The following is a 23076-nucleotide window of genomic DNA, read 5'->3' as shown; positions in this document are numbered from 1 at the left end:
AAGCCGCCCGATGCGGGAACAGACACCATAGCTGGATTTGTGGTTCATTGCCCCTTCCGCCTCACTTGCCATACCGAAGAACTTCTTCTCTGCCAAGTCAACCGTTGAGGTCTTCACCATAACCCCGGCAAGGGTCCTCCATACTTATTACCCCTGGAGAGAGGCTGTCCCAGTATTATAAAGCCCCCAGGAACTGGGCTGGATAAGCACATGTAATAACATTCATAAATGCGTATATCCATTGAAACGGTTCTGTAATATTTTCTCTGTTCAACTTAAAGTACAACTAGTTCACTTTCTGGTACTGTGATACTGTGTTGACTGAAATAACCTGCGACAGTAACAAGAAACTGGACCGGAGCCTGAACAGCTGCGATATGATGCTCCTATACCACCTTATTGTAATGAATTGTCAGGGCTTTTCATGGCTTGTCATGGCCGTCAACTTTACATGTTATCACATTTTTCTTATCTCTCATGACCTCAGTTCAAGATCTTGTTCCTCTCTTGCAATACCCGTAAACCATACTACTGTTTTAAAACAGAGCAGCAACGTCCAAGAGTAGTGCTCATCATTTCAACTACTACAGCAGGAGATGAAACTTGTTGAAGGGAGAGCTATCAATGCATAACACCATCCATTTAGCAGTTAGCAGCACCTCTAATGAACATTTCATTAATGGTCACCCATAGCTAGAGCCCTGCACGGATGCGGATATCTGCAAAATTACTGTCTTGGTGGACGCAAACTGTACGGCAGTGCGGATAATTTTGCTGATAATTTCTGAATGATGAAGTTTATTGATTTTCACTCAGGTATGCTCTTATTTTTGCTTGTGGTTAGGCGACCCTTGACATTGGTATGGTAGAATGGTTGATATATAACAAGCCTTGAGACAATAAAGCCGTAAATCTGACCTAAGCCTAACTGGCTCCTGCCTGCAATTAGTGGAATGAATGAACAAAGGTCAATGCATCGGTAATTGTCGCAAAAGAAAATCTCTCATAAACCTGTGACTGTATGGGGGTCAAAGCCAGGTATCAGACGTATTGTATTATGTTAATAGATCCATCCATTTCAATACCTTGCGTGTAAGAGAAGATTGACAATAACCGTGGATAACCATTAGTGGATGCGGGTATGAAGGAAGTGCGGATACGGATAATATTTTGTATATCCGTGTACGGCTCTTTCCATAGCAACAACAGTAATTGATGGCAACCTTGACGCTGTATGTGTGCAGTAAGATTCTTATGGTAGTGTATTTATATGTAATGATTAAATATACTAAGAAATTAAAGTTGAATTATTATTATTACTACCTAGAGAATTTCCCACATTTGCACTCTTTTGTTTACAAGAACGGCCAGCCTGCCACTGATTTATTTTTAGTGACATCTCTTGCTGGGTGGGGTTATTTTTCTGACAAGAAGCCATAAATGGGACAGACACGAATCATAATTAGTGAAGACACGAGCAAAGAAACAGTATGTGGACACCTCAGCCTAGAAATACCAGTGCTGGGCTGAGTGGCTCAGACGGTTGAGGAGCTGGCCTTCTGACACCAACTTGGCAAGTTCAATCCTGGCTCAGTCCGGTGGTATTTGAAGGTGCTCAAATATGTCAGCATCATGTCGGTAGATTTACTGGCACGTTAAAGAACTCCTTCGGGATTAAATTCTGATACCTCAGCGTCTCCGAAAACTGCAAAAGTAGTTAGTGGGACATAAAGTCAATAGCATTATTATTATTAAAGATACTAGTCATTCTGTAAGAGTGGTTCTTTACGTAGGTACACTGTAAATGATAAACACACTTGTGAGAAAACGTACAGAGTTTTTACTGTATTTTCAAAAAAGTTTAATTTTTGTATGACCAGCTTGAATGACCAAGACCTGCTGTATTTCCTTTTTGACACTTCCTAAAACTGAGCTTTCTAAATCTTGTTTACAAGTTATGAATGAACATGACACTCTGTGTTTTATTGGTAGCATAAGATGCTTAATGTTTCTGATGAAATCAAGAATACTTTACACAAAACAGTTGTAGATGATTATATTTTATATAATAAAAATAAAAAGTCAATTCATGGAATGACAGTGGAAGAGATGAGCAAATCAGGAATGGTTGCTTACAGGTTTAACCCATTCACATAGCATTTAACTGAACTTATTTATGCCTTGGTGTACCATTTATTTTCATTACTTTACATGATATTATCACCAAAAATGAAAAAGCCTCTTTTACAGCAACATAATGAAAGGAAATGTCCAAACTACTGTCAGGTCTACTTTGCAAAGTCTTTACGTGTATGGTAGATCATAAAACAGTCATCTACATGCAGCGCCACCTTGAATCGGTGGCCTTCCTCAGACCCAGTGTTGCACAGATTTTGCACATCCGTGATGGGATAACCTTCTTCATCGTTGGGGATATTTTGGTTGGAAAGTGTCCCCTGTCGCACCCCTGAATTCTCAGTGGTGTATCCCCAGGGCTTGGGCGTCCTTGTTTTAGACAGTCAGGCAAGGTCACACTTGCCAACAGCTGTTCGGCCAAATTGATCCAGAAGCTTCTTGTCAGGGTTGAGTAGGCAATGAATGATGTTGGAATTCAGAAGTGTCATGTCTAGTATGTAGAAGTATATTTTTTGTGTCCTTTTACGTACTTCCTCATCGAACGGTGATGAGAATCGACACCACCCATTCCACAGTTGTAATCAAGAACAAGATTGGGTCTGAACTACTTCTTGCCACTTCAAGGTAATCTGGCCTACTATGTTGTGTAGAGAACATGTCTACCCATTTCACAGCCAAAACCCCATTATTGGAAATGAAGACGAGTTCTCACTTCTTCAGCTTTGTGTTGCTGAGTTCTCTGGACATGAACTTCCTATTTGGTCTCACTGTACCAACAGTAGATTTCTGAATAATGTTGGTGAACTGTACCAGATGCCCATGTACAATGTTCCCCAGCAATCCAAAAGCTGAAAAGTTGAAAGTAATCCCACTGTAGTTACTTCACTGCCATTCTCCTTCCCATCTTATAAATATATATATATATTTACTTTTTTGCTATTTGCTTTACGTTGCACCGACACAGATATGTCTTATGGCGACAATGGGATAGGAAATACCTAGGAAGTGGAAGGAAGCGGCCGTGGCCTTAATTAAGGTACAGCCCCGGCATTTGCCTGGTGTGAAAATGGGAAACCACGGAAATTGATGGTTATGAATTTCATGTTTTTGGTCCGTATTGAACCACGGAAAACCATTTTCAGGGCTGCTGACAGTGGGGCTCGAACCCATCTTATATTTTGATGCCAAACCTGGCTCTCTATGATGGGTTATATTGTACGTATGAAAGCCTACCCTTGAACTTTCCTCAAACTTTCACCTATAGACACTTATTCTCCAAGCACATAGACCTTTTGAAATCTAAAAGTAATTCAAGCACAGGCCTTACTTTCCTAAGTTTATCAACAGCAGTTTCAGAAACATCACTAGACAAGTAGAGGAATTTATTTATAGATTTGAAGCTCTTGAAAGGTATGGTTTCTCCAAAAATTGGAGTCTCCATTACCCTGTGCTTAGACCAATTGTCTTGGAGTGAGGGCTTCTTATTTTGTGATGTTAGGATACACAGAGCAAATTGGGCCTTCATTTTGTCCATAGATACAGGAAACCAGTGTTCCTTTTCATATGACATTACCCTATTTATATTCTCAGCAGCTGACACGAGACATTTACTTGCATAAGCTTTTGTCTCATTGGTTAGGTGTTCCCATATGTCTGCTGTTAGAAATTCGTCCATAACTTGCAGTTCGTTAGGGCATTGTCCTAGGCACCTTTGACCAACACCATTTATTTCAAAAGTTGCGATGCTTGAATGATACTCTGGAGCATTACTTACGTGCTCCCAGTTCCATTCCCTATTGTGTAAAAGATTATTAGAAGCCATTGGTGTAAAATCAACATAGGCCTAAAATTTAGTGACATATTTGATGCCAAAACAGCATTTTGTTCAGCCCTATCAACTCTCATGTCACTGTCAAATGAACTAATTCCATTAAATTCTTCATCACTTATTTCTATATCAATGTCACTCTCTTCTAAATATTCCCTTATAATAGCTTCGTCACTCAACTTGGAGACAGCCATGACTTCATTCACGATGTAGTTGCTAAGATACAAGTTATTCTTTCCACGGAATAACTGCACAGAAGTGTTTATCAAATGCATCACTGGAATAAAACAGTGCTTCCATCTATCAAAAGGTTACCTTACTAACATCAAATCCTTTCACTAAAGGAAACCAGCTTGGAGCAGGTCCAGAAATAAACACTATGCGGGGATGGAGAGATCCGTCAAAGTACGTCAAGAACTCTACTTCAGTATTGATCTACGTCAGATTTTTAATTTTTGATCGTGATAAACAGAAATATCCGTATGACAATTAGACAGTGAAATTTTGAAGTCCAGATCAGTTTGTCTATAAGTAAGAAAGAGACCATTATGATGAAATGTGGTAAAAGAAAAACATGCACTGTATATATGAAAAAACAAATGAACAAATATCAAACTATTTGTTTTGTGGGAAATCTTACCTTATTCATGCGTGTTACAGAATATATGGAAAGCTGACCTAAGATTATCGGGGCGAAACCGACAGAACACAGGACAAGCAATGCGCTGACAACTCTTGAAAATTCCTTACTTTTGTTCCTGATCTTAACTGTGTAATATTATTTCACAACAAACATCAATATCAGTATCCCCCCCCCCCCCCTCACACACACACACACACACACACGCGCGCACACACACACGCGCGCACACACACACACACGCACACACACACACACACACACGCTAAGGAATTTTAAACTATTTTAAAATTTTATTTTATACCCGACTGATTGCAGATATGCCGATGACAGAGAGGGAACGAGTAATACTGCCATTAAATACAACAGTTACAAATCCTATTCTGTTGTTTTCCTTCATTTGAAACAATATTCTAATCCAAATTATAACCTTATATTTCAGAGAAAGCAAACCTTATTTGACTCCCATACTAGCCTCCCATTGCATCTCCATTCACCTCCCACTTTCCCATACTCACTCCCACCCACACCTTAACCCTGATTCCCACTGATATCCTCCACTCCTACATTGTGCTCGGTGTGGTGCACGTTACTGGAGTCATAAGAACCATATGAAGCTGCGCAAGGATGGTGAGTCTCATACAACAAAGGTTGTTTCTCTACTTTTCTTTCATATTCTTTTAGAACTGTATCTTCTTCTTCCAGACATTTATTCTGACCAATATTTGATCCATATTGACAACCACACAAGCCTGTCTTCTGGGCCACTTTAGTCCACAGAGCTAGTGTTATAGATGTCTCACATCTGCCAGCGTAACAAGATCATTAACCCTTATGTTTTCAAAGAAACAATCTATCGGTACCCACAGTTCCTGTGAAAACTGTCATAGTAACGATCCATTGTTACTGGCCTTTATTGTTATTGTTTCATTTTTTACATGCCAGATAGGAACATTTTGCACGGAATAAGAAGAACACAGTTTTAACTCACATTATACTCCGCAGGAACTGCCAACTATCCGTATTTATCGATATTCTTTGATTTTAAAACATGTGCTCACTGGAGTTTGATGTATTGTTTACGTCACGGTTGGCGGCAAACATGCAAACATTTCTATCTGTTTTTGTTGATGATAGTAATTATATAGGGAAATTAAGCAGTATCATTGGCATTATATTTAGCTTACTTGCTAGTTCATTATTTAAATAGTTTTCTTAGGTAATTAGGTGTGTATTGTTAGTGAAGTGTTTGATATAGTCGTATACAGTTCATTTAGATAAGGCCTAGTTATTTATCACGTGCGACATGGCGAAGAGTCATTTAGCTGACGTGACAATTATTCAAGTGATGATGTTTCTTTGTCCAAATCAGAAAGTGTAAATGACGATGATAATAATCCAGCACCTCCAGTAAGAAATGAGTATTTTATGCCAAAATGGCTGACTTTCTTCAGCAATACATTACTTAAAACAATTTAATCTATCCTTGAATCTAATGCACACAGAATCTTGATATTTACCATGCTAGTAAACAATAATATTACCTTTCTACTAACATCAATCACAAATCTGTGCAGTGAACACCATTTCTCAGAATTACTTCAAAACTTTCAAAATCTGAAACTTGTAACTTTGTTTCCACATTTGTTATTTTTTAAACAGAACCCTTCTTCTTTAGAGACATGACTCACTTGCAGTGATAATAAGTGGTATATACTCTATAATTTTCATGTTGATATCTTTATTGGTATGTCTTCCTTTTAAAAGAAGTGTGTGCACAGTGGGGTATATATGGCTGACAGTTTTCACACATCCATCAGCTGAGAGCTGAAAGTGAAAGGGTTAAACATTATATCTTACAAATAATAACTCATAAGATAACGCATCAAGAATTAGATTTGTTGTATTTCACGCTACACACTGACATAGTGTCATCCAACCGGATTATTTTACGATATTTATATAAGAATATAGCAAAGCGAAGAATTGGAAGACGGTTTTACTATAAATAAATGAATGAATAAATAAATGAATGAATGAATTATAAAATAAATAAATAAATAAATCACCACTGATCCGCATTTAGGGCAGTCATACTATTAAAAAGAAGAAGAAGAACCGGTCTTTCTCATGAGAAAAACTACATACTGGCATTGCGCCTGTGAAAACCGCTTAGTGAAATATTTCTGCTTAGAATTTTGCTTGGTAAGGTTCTGTCATCTAAGGTTCAATAACTGTGTGAGTAATTTCAAAGAATTCTTGCCTTTATGATATTTGTGCTGCAGGTCAGTATTTCTCTGCAATATTATTATGTAAGAACTAAGAAACAATGTTAGGTTTTGGTCCACCCAATCAATACACATCATGTATCATGTATCATGTATAAATACCCATGTATACACATGATGTGTATTGATTGGGTGGACCAAAACCTAACACTGTTTCTTAGTTTTAACTGTATCAATACGTATCTACAGGATGAAGTTCATAAATTGTAATATTATTATGTAGCGCAATGACGATACTAGTTCAAATCCTACTCGACACTGAGTATGAATAACAGTCACACCTGTCTTCATCCAAGCCACAGCCAGCATTAGTAATCATGTCGTGTAGAAAACAGCTGTTAGCAAGCAGTGATATACAGTATCTGATCGGAGGTGAGAATGAAAGTGAGTCAGAAATGTCCGACTGTGAAGAACTGTTTAGCGGTAGTGTTGACAGTGGCAGGTCTGAGAAAAGCAAAACCACAAAACATTGCACTTTCTGGGATGAGAGGTATCGCTCGGTGAATAATAACTCATGCAACTCTCTGGTCCATAAAAGCCCCTTATATAGCCAATATGAATACAAAATATGTTTTGTGGCTTTGTACATCGCTGACTGCTTCAGAATTCTTTCCACATTAATGAAAACCTATTGAAATGCCAAAAATATCCAGAGGTTAGATTTATGATTCTCTCATTTAAAGTTACCCATGAATAGCTGTGACTCTTGTAAATTAAATAATACACTGGCGGAAAAAATATCCAAACACCATGAAATAAGGAATGTAGAATAGGGAAATTTTGGGAATATATTTATCAAGGTAACATATTTAATTGATTAAAGGTACAAGACTACAGGATAATATCCGTGCGAGAAAAGCCATCGCAAATGTGCCATACCGGTTCATTATTAACCGCTGTAATTGCTTGACTGTTGAATGCAGGCATGCACTGTGTCGTATAGGTGCCACATGTCAGCTTGTGTGATGGAGTTCCATGCCTGTTGCACTTCGTCGGTCAATACAGGGACGGTTAATGCCGGTTGTGGATGACGCTGGCATTGTCATCCGATGATGTCCCATATGTGCTCGATTGGGGACAGATCAGGGATCGAGCAGACCAAGGCAACAGGCCGACACTCCATAGAGTACATTGGGTTAACAATGGCATGGGGGAGTGCATTATCCTGTTGGGAAGCACCCCTGGGAATGCTGCCATGAATGGCTGCACAACAGGTCGAATCACCAGGCGGACGTACACATCTGCAGTCAGGGTGCGTGGGATAACCACGAGAGTGCTCCTGCTGTCATAAGAAATTCTTCCCCAGACCAGAACTCCCGGTGTAGGTCCCGTATGTCGACACCGCACGTAGGTGGAATTCAGGTGCTCACCTGGCCTCCTCCTAACCAACACATGGCCATCACTGGCACCAAGGCAGAACCGACTTTCATCGGAAAACACAATGGACCTCCACTCCATCCTCCAATGAGCTCTCGCTTGAAACCACTGAAGTCGCAGACAGCGGTTGTTTGGGGTAAGTAGAATGCACGCTGCAGGGCGTCTGGCTCGCAAGTGTCCTTCAACTAACCCATTTCGAACAGTTCATTGTATCGTGTCGTTGGCTGCAGCTCGTATCCAAGTAAATTCTTCAGCATTTTACATTTTCACACTCACAAAGCTTTGTGAATATTTCACATGACTTAGTAGTCCAATCTCAGCATGAAACATACGTCCACACAGATCGGCGTCCGTCTCCATGGCTAAATGGTTAGCGTGCTGGTCTATGGTCACAGGGGTCCCAGGTTCGATTCCTGGCAGGGTCGTGAATTTTAACCATAATTGGTTAATTTCGCTGGCACAGGGGCGGGGTGTACGTGTCGTCTTCATCATCATTTCATCCTCATTACGACATGCAGGTCGCCTATAGGCGTCAAATCAAAAGACCTGTATCTGGCAAGCCGAACTTGTCCTCGGACACTCCTGGCGCCAAAAGCCATACGACATTTAATTTCATTTCATATGAAATGGCTGGGGGAGAGCGGAACTGAGCTTCATGGAGCTTCCGTGCTTGTCGTTTATCCTCTTCACATCGCCGTTGTTTCTCTTCAAACACCGAAACTGATGTAGAATTTTTTTTTTTTTTGCTAGTGGCTTTACATAGTCCTATGGCGACTACTGGAATAGGGTAGGCCTAGGAGTTGGAAGGAAGTGGCCGTGGCCTTAATTAAGGTACAGCCCCAGCATTTGCCTGGTGTGAAAATGGGAAACCACGGAAAACCATCTTCAGGGCTGACAACAATGGGATTCGAACCCACTATCTCCCAGATGCAAACTGATGTAGAAACAGTGTAGCGCCAAAGTGTATGATTCTCAGCAAGGATATCCCAGGACTGAGTGTTAATTCCATCTATCTCTCTCTCTCTCTCTCTGATCCTTGAAATGCCTCAAAGGGGCTCCATAAGGTCTTGTGCCGGAACAGAGTTCACCACACAGAAGTTGATGAGGAAGCCTGGTTTCACTCATTCGATGGATATGCCTTATCCATCTGAGACGATGGCCAATGATGGTAATCTCATAGCTTATAGCATGCGCCTTCTCAAGAACTGCAAGGCTGGTGCCACGGGGACATTCGGAGCCCGGTCTTCTTGCGAGCATACCTTCTCGTGACCACTGCTGCCAGCACGCATGCACAGTGTCCGGACATTCTGCAATAGTGCGGAAAGAAAATCCACCTTCATTTGATGTTTAAGATGAATCTAAGTCTTTGCAGACGGAAGTGTTCTAGCTTTTTGATATCCTAACGGTGGAGGATCCACGTTTCACAACCGTAAAGTAGTGTTGATATGACAACAGCATGGTAAACCATGATGTTGGTATGCATTGTACGGACCTTATTCATGAAGACACGACGAATAAACGTATCTAAGATAAAATGCTAAAAGAATTTAACCGTATGAAGTCCACCTGTTCAATACACGTTTGCCATTTGATAAATGACGTGTCTAAAAAGGTACATAGGACATGTTTCGACCTTGCCTAGAGGTCATCATCAGGTAAGATAACAAAGAGGGAAGACATATATGAAAACAGTGATGCATAAAAAACTTGAGATAAAATGCAATTAACAAATGTTTAAAATGTACATAGCTTCAATCTTCAATCAATTCTTTAAGAATTTTATTTTAGATAATTAAAGTCAATACGGAACCGGAATGAAATTCATTAAGTTCATTAATTGGCATAAACTTTGCGTCATTGTGGCGCCTACTGCCGCTCAAATTGCTGCTGCAGACACAGTTCGCTGTGCCACAGCCATATGCCGAATACGGCGGTCCTCCCTCTCGCTGGTGCCACAGGGACATCCGGAGCCCGGTCTTCTTTCAAGCATACCTTCTCATGACCACTGCTGCCAGCACGCATGCACAGTGTCAAGACATTCTGCAATAGCGCGAAAAGAAAATCCACCTTCGCGTAGCCTTATTATATGGCCTCGTTCAACCGCAGTGAGCTGCTGATACTGGCCTCTTCGTCATTGTAAAGGCATTCTTGTCCCACTCACGGTCACTACATCCAATCTCACAGATAACTAATGCTCTTACACAGTACAGCCCGTATTTAAAGCAAATGTGATGTGCAACGTCATGGGGCCACTACTAGCACCACGCTAATGCAATTTGTGGGAAATTTGAATCAACATCATCTTTCAGATGTACAAACATGCCTACCAACGTTAATCTAGCACAACCCCTTCTTGGTATTTTGATATTTTTTTCTGCCAGTGTAATTCTCGGTATACAAAAGGCAAGAAACTTAGTATGCCAATGGGTGTTACGGCTGCCACATTCAGAAATCTGAAAATGCCGCCAACACATTCTTTTCACGAACATCTTCATGAACCAACTTAGTCACTTATATCACTGCACAGCTGTTGCATATGTAGCATTGGATCTACTTTTCTTTAACACCTCCTTGTTACTATTTAGTCAAAGATACGTTTGCATGTAAAAGGTCTGAAATTAAATTTCACGAATGCAAGTCTATTTTATTCCCTCGTCCACTAATAGCCTTTCAACACTGGCACCGTGGCCTGGTATTGTATCAAAAAAGGATTGAGTCATCTTCATAATTTCTATATACTGTGGGATGTATCCAGATGAGCAGCATTAACATATTTAACAATCACATAGGTACTCAACAACTCGCTCCTGACAAAAGCACAAGATTAAGGCAAACAAACAAGATTTTGCCTTTCGGTGAAACAACGTCACTTGAAACTGACATTAATAAACCATCAAAGTTACGACTGGTCTGTCAGTTCCACCGATCTATAGCCAAAGTTACTGATACCCCAACACAGGAAGAATAATAATAAAGTGCAGTCACCATAATAATAATTAACAAATCAGTGCACTACAGTACTACATACTTCAATCCGGATAGCCGAGCATCATGCGTAGGCAAAAACAGGTAATCCCTAAATAGTATTTAAAATTATGGTTTACTGTAACCCAATGTTTTGTGTAATATGGGAACTTGTCTAATTCGGAATTTTTTTCTTTGATCCTGTGCAATTCTGCTTCAAGCAACTGTTACTATATTAAGTACCCACTGTTGTGACGGCGCTAACTATAGTGCATTGTGGGCAGTACCAAGTGGTACATGCGGAGTCATTTTTCACTTTCTTTGTAATAGCAAACAGACTATTAACATGTTTCTATAAGGGACTTACTGATCAAAGCGAGTCAATACTCTTACAACAAATAAGTGCAGTATTAACCCGAGTGTAAGCGACTTCATCGTTAACTCAGTCCCTAAAGTAGACAACACCCTTTATTAACACAACAGGAAAAAGTTCCAAAAAATCACCAGATTCACAGCAAGTAAGCTTTTGCCAATGTATAAACTCAGAGTTACCAAGTTAACAGATTTTCTTGTAATTGGATGGATTTTAATTATTTTTTGTCAAGATAAAAACACAAATTTTATACCGTATTTACACGAATAATACCTGCATGTTTTTTTTTTTTAAATGAGGCACGAAATTGGGGTGCCGGTTTTATTTGCGTCAATGTTGGGATTTTTTTCAAAATCAGCCTTCCTAAAGTTAGGGTGCGGGGATTATTCGCGTAAATATGGTATTTATCATGTTTGGGTTTAGCAGATATTTTAAGTTTTCTTCTTCTTCTTTTCCAAATTTGGCCAACTAGGGACTGCATAGAACTTAAGGCTTATTGGCCTTTCTTCTCTTCTCTTCCCAAAACCTCTTCATTCTTTCACTTATCTCTCTCTCCTCCTTGGAAATGATCCGTTTGGTTCTCCCTTTTACTGGTTTCTCTTCAAATTATTTTAGACTGTCGACTCTTCTTCTGAACTCTCTTCTATAGAAGATCATTGCTAGTGAAATTCCAACTTCTTCCGCATCCCTCTTGACCTCTTCTACCCACTTGGAAGTGGCCTTTCACCCCATGATGTATTTGAAGATCCTTTTGGTCAGTCGTTTGTCATCCATTCTTACCAGGTGTCAGTAGAATTTCAGCCTTCAATTCCGCATTGCATCTATGATCTTTTCAGTGTACTTGTAGAGCTCCTCATTTCTCCTTTTCTTCCCAGTCCCATCAGCAGTCTTCTGTGGTCCCAGAATTTTCCTCAGAACCTTTCCTTCTTTTTGAGTTCTTTCAGCTCCCCTTTTTTGTTTAAAACCAGTCACTTTGAATCATACAATCCTTCCGGTTCAATTACCGAAATATAATGTCGGATTTGGCCTTGTAGGTTATTGCCCGTTTGTTATACCTGTTCTGTGTTAACTAGTAGGTCAGATCTAATTTTCTGGCTCTTGCCTTGTTTGCTTCTTTATCCAGTCCGTTGAGTTGGATCCATTCACCCAGGTATTTGAACTTGTCGAACCTTTTGATCTTCCATGTTTTACCTCAATATACCTCTCACTTTGGTGCTTGTACTTCACATATTCCATCTTTTCATAAGAGACTTCAACACCTGCTTTTCGGCAATTTCAAGCAGGCTCTCCAGCATCTTTTGAGCATCTTCTCGGTTTTTGGCTAAGATGGCAAGGTCATCTGCAAAAGCTAAAACACTTGATTTGTAAGTTATGTCCTTTCTTCCCCAGGTGTATTCCACTTATCCTTCCAGTTTCAGAGCTTCTTCTCCAGTATGATATTGAAGAGGATCGAGGACAATCCGTCTACCTGTCTGACCCCTGTCATTATTTCAAACGGAGCAGAATTTTCTCGTAAGAATTTTACTTTCAAGATGGTGTCCGTCAGTGTTAGTTTGACAATTTCTCTTGTTTCCTTGTCAATTCCAAACTCCTCTAAGACACAAAATAAGGTTTGTATATCAATCGAGTGAAGTCAGCACAGATGACAGCTGTGTTCTAGCTCCTTATCACTCTTGTTCTCGGAATAGCTTTTAAGGTTGAATATTGGTTCCGTGCAAGACCTCCCCTTTCAGAAACCAGCTTGGTATTCTCCAATGAAGTGATCAGCATGATTTTCAACTCCGTTCGGCAGGGCTTTAGAGAGTATCTTATAGGCGAATGGAAATAGAGAGATCCCTCTGTAGTTGTTCGGGTCCATTTGTTACCTTTCTTGTGGAGTGGCTGTATGAGCGCACATTTCCAGTTTTTCGGGATATTTTAAGTTTTCACAGCAAAAAAAAAAAGTATTTACATAAAAAGCATACAATTTTAACAGAATTCGTTAGCATATAGCAACCGTGTGTGAGTTTGTATTGGCAGCATTATCAAGGATATTTACATAGCGTTTTCTGCAAATTTTGTATCTATTATTGAATACGATAAATAGGCAAAAGGTAAAGTTTTTCAAAGTGCAAGTTTTGGCTGTTTCGTTATAATGCGCTGCCATTATGCTGCCGATTTTCAAAATAAAATGATTTGTTTTGCTGAGGAGACATGTGCAGTGACAATCTGGGATTGATAAAAGTTACACCAGATGGTAAAGAGGGCATGTTTTTTTTTTTTTTTAAATGGTGCCCGGTAATGACGACGTAGTGTTTTATCCTCCGAGTAAATTAACTGTAAAATGTGACGAAAAGTGCGGAAAATGTCGAAGATTAGTGAAAAATGGAATGTTGTGTGATTCATGTGATCGATGGTGGCATTATAAGTGCGGAAATTGCCCTAGAGACGTAAAAACTAATGAAAATGTTGACTGGATTTGTGAGCAGTGTGTTCGGAATGTTGTTGGCGACGGCGTTGACGATGAAGCACCGAAAACAATCGATGAGGAATATAAAAGTGCATTAGTAATTATAAACATTCTACAAAAGGACAATGAGACTCTTAAAGTTGAAAATCAAGAATTAAAAGAAAGACTGCGATCGCTAGAATTTGGTATTGACCATTCTTCGAGTGATATACCGGTACCAGTAACAAACTCGAGCACGTGGTGTCAAGTAGTTCGTGGATGGCCGGCTAAGAAGAAATCTACAACTGAATTTCCGGAAATAAACATCAGAAATAGGTTTTCTGCCCTAAATAATTTAATTCTGGAAGAAAGTGATCGCGCGCGTGAAACCAAATCATCGCGATCCGCTGCCGTTGCCGTGCCGAGTTTAAAATTTAGGCCTAGAATTCAGATTCAAGACCCAGTTAGGCCTAAATCAGCGAAGGTAGCTGTGTTTGGTGATAGCCAAGGAAGGGGAATTGCGGGAGTGATTAATGACGAGAATATAACAGCAACCGGAGAAATATATCCAGGAGCTTCTATCACCAGTGTCCTGGAAAACGTAGAAGCAGCAACTAGGAACTTCGGGAGCGGCGATGCAGTGCTTATCATCGGTGGGACGAACGACGTAGCTCACGATGACGCCAAGAATGTAAGATCACAACTTAAACATACACAAGGGAAGATGACCCACACTAACGTCTTCGTAGTGAACGTGCCCCACAGGCATGACTTGAGTAGAGACTCGTGTGTGGACATTGAAGTGGACAAGGTCAATACAGATATTGTTAAAATTTGTAAACATTTTTGGAATACTCAGGTTATTGAATGCAGCACTTTTGAGAGATACTGTTATACAAAACATGGTCTCCATCTAAACAATTCAGGTAAACGGAAGATAGCAAATATTGTTCTAGATTTTATTAATCTTAAGATATGTACTGTAAAACAGGCAACTCCCTTGAGTTATAATACTGACCAGTAAAACTAGTAGAAAGAGCCAGCTGTACTTCAAGCTGGCTCAGTCAACTAGAAAAAGAAACTCAGGATAGTAAGGAATTTCAAGTTACCCAATTGCAACAGTCAAGTTTTAGGGAGGAAGGAGGTCTGAGATTGCTCCTGGTAAACTGTCAAAGTGTAGTAAATAAACAATTAAAATTCGGTACATTGATGGAATCTTATGAGACTGACGTGGTGATAGGAGTGGAATCGTGGTTGAAAGAAGGGGTGGGTAATAGAGAAGTATTTCCAGAAGGGTATGCAGTCTATCGTAGAGACTGAGGAGATAAAAAGGGAGGGGGGGGGGTGTTTATTCTGGTGAAGGAAACTTACTGTTCACATGAATGGTTTACCGATGAAAGGGATGAAATATTAGGGATAAAATTAGTTTGTGATAATATGAAGGAGGTGGGAATTATAGGAACGTACAGGCCTGGAAGAGAGGAAAGAGAATGGAAATATTTCAGAAAATAATAGATTATACTCATAAAAACAATAATAATGATATGGTAATAATTGGGGGAGATCTAAATTTGCCTGAAGTTGAATGGAATGGAGCTGCAAGTGAAGCCCATGAACAGAAACTGGCAAATAAGTTAATATGGGAGGGAGGATTTACAGAAGTAGTACAAGAACCGACTCGTCTCAATAACTTACTAGATGTATTCTTGGTTAAACCATGGAAAATTGTTGATAAAACTGAGGTAATTGAAGGAATAAGGAGACCATAAGGCTGTAATAATGGATGTAGGACTCGTACCAAAAAGGCTTAATAAGAGGGTTACGCAAGACAAGAAATTGTACAGAAAAACTAAAGTTGATGAATTTGGGACTACTTACCTTAAATCACAATTCAGTTGTTGGATAAGTGAAGGGAGTAACGTGGATACACTTTGGGCTAAATTTAAAGGAATCATTTGGGAAGGAGAGAAGAGATTTGTACCTGTTAAGAAGGGTAAAATGACCTCAGACCCTGTTTAGGGAAATAAGAAAATTAAAAAGAAAATGTAGAATAGTAAACAGGAAAATCAAAGAGGGTAGGGAGAATAGAGAAACTAGAAAACAGCTAATGAGGGAACCGAATAGAGTGAAAAAGGAAGCAAAAGAGAATTATATGAATGGCATACTTCAAGAAGGTAATGACCACAAAGGAAAATGGAAAAAGCTGTATTCATGTATCAGGAATCAAAAAGGAAAAGGAATCCAAATTCCTACAATGTTGGGAGAAGGGGGTGAACACTATTTAACAGATACTGAGAAAGCAAACCTATTTAGTAGGGAATTCAGAGATTTAGTAGATGATTGTCAGGAGTTGGAAACCGAAACAGAAGATAGAGAGAAAGAGACACAGAGGGAAACAAGAAGATTCTCATTCACAAATGAAGATATTTTCAGAGAAATCCAACTGCTTCAGCAAGGAAAAGCAGCAGGAAGTGATCAAATTACTGGGGAGGTATTAAAGACAATGGGGTGGTACACAGTGCCTTATTTAAAATTTCTCTTTGATTATGTCATAAATAATAGTGTAATATTAAAGGAATGGAAGGAATCTATAATAATACCAATTTATAAAAGAAAGGGTGATAAAAGGAAACCAGAGAACTACAGACCAATCAGCCTGACCAGTATAGTTTGTAAAATACTGGAGAGTTTAATATCGAAGTACATTAGAGGGATATGTGATGATAAAAATTGGTTCATGAGGAGCCAGTATGGATTTAGAAAGAAATTTTCTTGTGAGGCACAACTGGTGGGATTTCAGCAGGACATATTAGATCAATTGGATTCAGGAGGTCAGTTAGATTGCATAGCCATAGATCTTTCCAAAGCCTTTGATAGAGTGGAACATGAAATATTATTAAAGAAATTGGAGGGAATAGGATTGGACGTAAGGGTTACACGCTGGATAAAAACATTTCTAAATTCAAGGGTTCAGAAAGTCAAAGTAGGAAATAATGTATCTCAGGAAGAGAAAGTTTGGAAGGGAATTGCACAGGGTAGTATAATCGGTCCGTTACTTTTCTTAATATACGCAAATGATTTAGGGAAAAATATAACATCAAAAATAAGATTGTATGCAGATTACATAATTGTTTATAGGGAAATAAACAACATTGAGGATTGTTCAGAATTACAAAGGGACCTTGAAAGTATCCAACAATGGGTTGAAGAAAATAATATGAAGGTTAATGGAGGCAAATCAACTGTTACAACTTTTACAAACAGGAGCTTTAAAACTGAATTTGAATATACTTTGGATGAAGTAGTTATCCCAAAAGATGGCAAGTGCAAATACTTAGGTGTGAGATTTGAAAGTAATTTGCACTGGAAGGGTCATGTTGATGACATTGTTGGGAAAGCATACAGATCGTTACATGTCATAATGAGGCTACTTAAAGGATGCAACAAAGAATTAAAAGAAAAAAGTTACTTGAGTATGGTTCGTCCATTATTGGAATATGCAAACAGTGTTAGGGATCCTCACCAAGAATACCTAATAAAAGAAAGTGATAGTGTGCAGAGGAAAGCAGCAAGATTTGTAACAGGGGATTTCAGGAGAAAGAGTAGTGTATCAGAAATGTTAAAGGAACTTGGGTGGGAAACTTTAAGTAAGAGAAGGGAGAAAACTAGACTTATAGGATTATATAGAGCCTATACAAGAGAAGAAGCATGGGGAGATATCCATGAGAGGCTCCAGTTGGAAAATAATTATATTGGCAGGACTGACCACAAATATAAAATTAGAAGGAATTTTAGCAGAAGCGATTGGGTAAATTTTAATTCATTGGGAAGGGTGTGAAGGAGTGGAACAGGTTACCAGGGGTAGTGTTTGATCCTTTTCCAAACTCTGTACAGATATTCAAGAAGAGAATAAACAGCAACAGAGAAAATAAATGAAGTGTTAGAGGGCATTCAACCAGTGCAGGTTATTGTAAAAAAAAAAATAAAAAAAATGTGTGAATAAATAATTCCATCCCCTGGTCTAAGGAGTTTGGACAGCCAAAGTAGGGGACTGCCTGTAGGGGTGGGGACTTCGAGGGCCCTGGGACCACTACGGTAGCTGTGAAGGCCCTTCAGGAACTCTGAAAAGTGGTGGCAAAAGGGGCTCTGGTTAAGGCGCAGCAAGTCGTTATGCTACTTAGGTTCCAGAACGGGTAAAAAAAAAAAAAAAGTAAATAAGTAAATAAATGAAATGTAAATATTAATCTTCTACCAGTTGTATAGTATCATTTGAAGTAATTCCACATACTGTATATCAGTTGACTATATTTGTAAGTAGTACAGGAGATATTATTAGTAGAATTTTGTAAACAATATAAATTTATTAAGGATGAGCTGTGTGTTTAATAGAAAACATTGTTAGCGTAAATTGTATAATATTGTATTATAGGAAAATTTTCGTCTTCTCTTGTTAATTTAATATTTAGTGCTTGACAATAATGTATTTTAGTGTACCATTTGCCACCGAGGTAGACACCTCATTTGCAAATAAAGAGATTTTGATTTTGATTTTCTGATTTGATGTTCTAGCAAGAGAAAAACATCTGGTGGGCCAAAATATAGTTACCACCATGCTGTGCAAGTAGTGTTGGAGCAGCGTCAGAAATGCCTACCAGTGAGTACCAAAATTATTCAAATGATGCTCATAAAATTGCTCTAGAGCAAGAAACTAACAATTTCAGCCCGACAGTACTCGCGGCCGCATGTATAACGCCGTTACTCGCAGGTGAGCGTGGCACTCACCTCGTGTACGTTCGTTTTCCTAACGATTTATTTTGCTAACATTCATTCAGAGAAGGAGATTTATTCATTACAATTCCAGTTTTGAAATAATAGTATACATGCTTGCGTTTAACTCACTTAATATAGGTTTGCATGCATGATTCATATAAATGTAGGTTAATCTTACTAGAATTGGGGTTTGCTCACTTCATTCAGGTTAGAATGCATTAATATCTTGAAATCTGGATAGTAGCGTGACATATAACCACCGTCTGAGCAAACAAAGTACAAAGAGGAAAAAAGATAAACCGAACAGAAACCAATAAAACAATGTTTCTGCCTATAGAGCTGTCATTGTTGAACCTGTTCGTAAATTAAGCAACAGTTCATGTTCTTGTGGAACAGATGTTTCAATATAAAGTCTCAACACTGTTGTCAGCTTTATTCCGTTTCCGAGTCACTTTGAACTGGATGTGGAAAATGGCATGGTTTACAAACAGTTACTATGTGGTCTCTGCAAATTGATGCACTGCATTTCACACATCTGGCTGCTGTTTTCCTGTTGTTCTTTCTTGGACAGTATGCATACTTTTCCCTTCCCGGCGATGTCACCTGTGGAGGATCAGGCTTTTTCCCCAGAACTTTCAGAATTTTCAGACACAGATCTGAGTGAATTCCAGATTTTGCAAATCTTTCTTCAAGATGGAATTTTGTAAGGTCCAGGGCGAGTGTCTTCAGGTACTTCCTTCGCGGTGACTCTTCAGATGTGTTCGAATGAAAAATAATCTGGCTGTTGATACCAGAAATATCCAACATTGTGAAAAATATTCTTAGAGGCCATCTGCAGCACACTCTAGATACAGAGTACAAAGACTTCATTTCATAACAACATTTGACCCCTTCTTTTGTCAAATTATAAAAGGTAAGTCCCTCTGGTTTCATAAGGTCCCCAGTGGTTTCATCAATTACTGGAAATTTGTGCATTCTCGATATGAGTATTACGTTTCTATTCTTTCTAGACACATACGAAATCAGCATGCAATGCTCCCCAAAAACAAAAATTCTGCTATTTACAGGCCTATATCTAGTGTTGACTAGTTCTGGCGGTATCTCCCGCTTATTTTTCTTCAGTGTTACGACCATTGTTAGGGTCTTCTGCCGTACAAGCTCATTCACAATCCCAATGGAAGAAAACCAGTTGTCGACAGTCACGTTCCGGCTACTGGTTTCTATTGGCTGAACCATTCTTTTGACAACACTACTAGGACTATTGTCTATTACAAAGGCACCTTCAGGCTGTCTTCCCGCATATATCTCCATGTTTGCAGTATAAAACATCCGGGAACAAACAAAGGCAAAAATTTTGATTCCGTATTTGGATGGTTTCTTTGGAATGTACTGCCTGAAGCTGCACCTGCCAAGAAATGCTTCCAGCTTTTCATCCAGTGTGACGTATTTCCTGACATTGTAATTGTCTTCACATCGCTGAACAAAACCTTCAAATATTTCTCTGATTGGCGCCAACTTATCCAGAGCTTTCCCTTGCTGCCTAGTACGAATATCATCAAACCTCAGGGCACTAAAATACAAATAAAATATATTGTAATTCATTACCAGGCGAAAATACTCTGGTGCTGTCATATCAGTTGCCCACAAGTCTCGGATATTTTGATGTGATGATTTCAAAACTCCTGCTAAGTATAACAAACCAACAAACCTTTATCTCGTTCACATTTGTGTCCAATGTAATTTTGTCTGAACTTCCGCAAATGAACGTTTGTGTAGTTCACTATTTCAGCAATCACATCGTTAGGAAAGAACAAGTCCCACGACTCGAGAACCGTCGCTGCATGCTGAACACGTGTATTCACACCTGGCGGATGAATGACAATATTCTTCTTGCTCCTTTGCCTGTTGTGTGGAGTGGGATGAATGTTCCACATCGTGACATTGTCCTTACCAACATAATGAGGCCCAATGTGCTCATCGATCTGCGCCAAGATTGAAATCAAAGCATCTGAGAAGCACTCAAGTTTCCGGTTTCCTGTATCCATTAAAGGGGATACTCAGAAAGGAAGGTAGATGAGAGCTTGGCTTCCCAATTTCCACTAGGTTAGAGTTACAAGCTTAAAGTGAGCGCAGTGCTCACCCGCGAGTACTGGCGGGTTAAAGCAAGTCATCATTCAGTTCAACTCTTCATGAAGCGTTAGGGATTTTCACATCAACTGCACAGAAGCTGCCAGAAAATTACAAACAGGAATTGATAGAATTTTATCGTTTCACAATAAGATGCAATGAAAATAAGAGAAAGGGAAGAAGGAAGTGAACATCCTGTCAACAGGGGGGGAAAAGCAACACATCAATTAAGCTTGCATGTACTGCCCAATGAACATAAATTATTTTTATTGTGTTTAAATGCAATATATTGTTAAATATGTTTCCAAAAATAGTGTCATCGTGGGTGCCAATGCAAGCGGTTGGTTTACTGAAGCTAGGGTGTTGGAATGGGTGCGGTTGGTATAGCGATGTCGGCATGGTGCTTTGTTGCATTTTCCTAGTCTCCTTGTCTTAATTCTTACACAGTCCATACAAAAGAAGCAATAAAGAGACAGCGGAGAGGAAAACGGACTTGGCTGTCATTCCAAATGGGATGACTTCAGTTCTTTAACTTCTTCATGTGTGCACCAAGAAGCCGTTCAAGAACAAGCAGAGACTGGCTCCCAAGGGAAGAGAGACGTGTGAAGCAGGCTAGTCTATCACAAGGGTACATGTGGACCGACGATGCACAGAAGAACATCTCGAAAGAAACTGTCGGTCGTGTATTTAAAGAATGTTCAATCTCGAATGCACTTGATGGCACAGAAGACAGAGACAAACAAATGGCGATGATTGACTAAAAAAACTAAATGGCACGAAATGTATTCCTCATACTTTTTAAGCTTCATTAATAAATTTCCATTTTCTAAAAATCTTCCTTTTTACCGGGCAAGTTTTCCATGCAGTTAGGGGCACACAGCTGTGAGCTTACATCCAGGAAATAGTGGGTTTAAACCCCACTATCGGCAGCCCTGAAGATGGTTTTCCATGGTTTCCAATTTTCATACCAGGCACACCTTAATTAAGCCCAGAGCTGCTTCTTTCCCATTCCTAGCTCTTTCCTATCCCATTGTTGCCACAAGACCTATCTGTTTTGGTGCGACGTACAGCAAATTGTAAAAAATAAGTTCCTTTTCTGATTTCCAGGGGGTCAGCTTAAGTGTCAGCTTATAATCGAATAAACATGGTAAGTAGGAGAATTATTATCATCATCTTTAATAATGTAAAGTTATTCTTAAAAAAATGGTGAAGCACATACTTGGTCATCTGTAGAACATCCTCCAAGTAGAACTCTTCGACAGGATACGTGAAGCCAGGAATGTTGATACAGGGGCAGTTGTTGTAATATTTCGAGAACTGCTCAGCATTGAGGGTGGCACTCATCAGAACTAACTTCAGGTCTGGCCTCTGCAAACCACAAAACAACTTGCTATAATACCAACATGCATCATGACTAGCATGAATTCTTATGTAATTACATATTCAATTCTCTTACTTGTAGACTACTGAAAATGTCAGCGAATTGAGGTTTACACTTGGGTTTCATTTTACATATTCTTAGTAATATTGCATACTTGTGCATATAAACAATATTAACTTTATTTAGTAACGTTTATTATTTATTTCTCATTTTCAGTGCATGAGGGCAACAGGAAATTAGCTATGGCAATAAATTGTGTAATATACTTCACTATTTAAATTGCGTAACATTATTTTAAAATATTTGAAGTATTTTGATTATCCCTTTAACTTGATCATTTAATAAGTAACTATACTTAATGTAAAAATTAAAAAACATTAGACTATGTTAATTACCTAAAGCAACAGCAATAACTTTTATTTCAAGTAATAAATCTCATCGTTAGGTCCATATTGAGCATCATATACCTTTCTGAAAGGATGTTTCTTGATGGTCCACCTTTTCAATACATTATACGTTTTTTTATTAATTTACATAAATAATGTTATATAATTACTACGTGTTAAACAGGGCATGTTTCACATATTTTTCTAGGCATCTTCTTCTTTTTTTTTTTTTTTTTTTTTGATAGTTGCTTTACTTCGCACCGACACAGCTAGGTTTTATGGCGACGATGGTACAGGAAAGGGCTAGGAGTAGGAAGGAAGTGGTCGTGGCCTTAATTAAGGTACAGCCCCAGCATTTGCCTGGTGTGAAAATGGGAA

At 39.0% G+C, this 23076-nt stretch overlaps 1 protein-coding gene across 4 annotated transcripts in view; it reads right to left on the bottom strand.

The window, feature by feature from the left end:
• The window catches only part of LOC136872768 (ATP-dependent DNA/RNA helicase DHX36), a 216424-nt gene that overhangs the window by 136802 nt on the left and 56546 nt on the right, over nucleotides 1-23076 (bottom strand). For all 4 annotated transcript variants that reach the window (XM_067146629.2, XM_067146606.2, XM_067146635.2 and 1 more), the window contains exon 7: nucleotides 22151-22299. In XM_067146629.2, coding sequence (XP_067002730.2) covers nucleotides 22151-22299 — 149 coding nt within the window. The remainder of the gene's footprint in view (nucleotides 1-22150; nucleotides 22300-23076) is intronic.

The sequence above is a fragment of the Anabrus simplex genome, chromosome 1, assembly GCF_040414725.1.
Source record: "Anabrus simplex isolate iqAnaSimp1 chromosome 1, ASM4041472v1, whole genome shotgun sequence".
Lineage (NCBI taxonomy): Eukaryota > Metazoa > Arthropoda > Insecta > Orthoptera > Tettigoniidae > Anabrus > Anabrus simplex.
The sequence above is the reverse complement of the archived record's forward strand: the minus strand, read 5'-3'. Positions and strand labels throughout refer to the sequence as shown.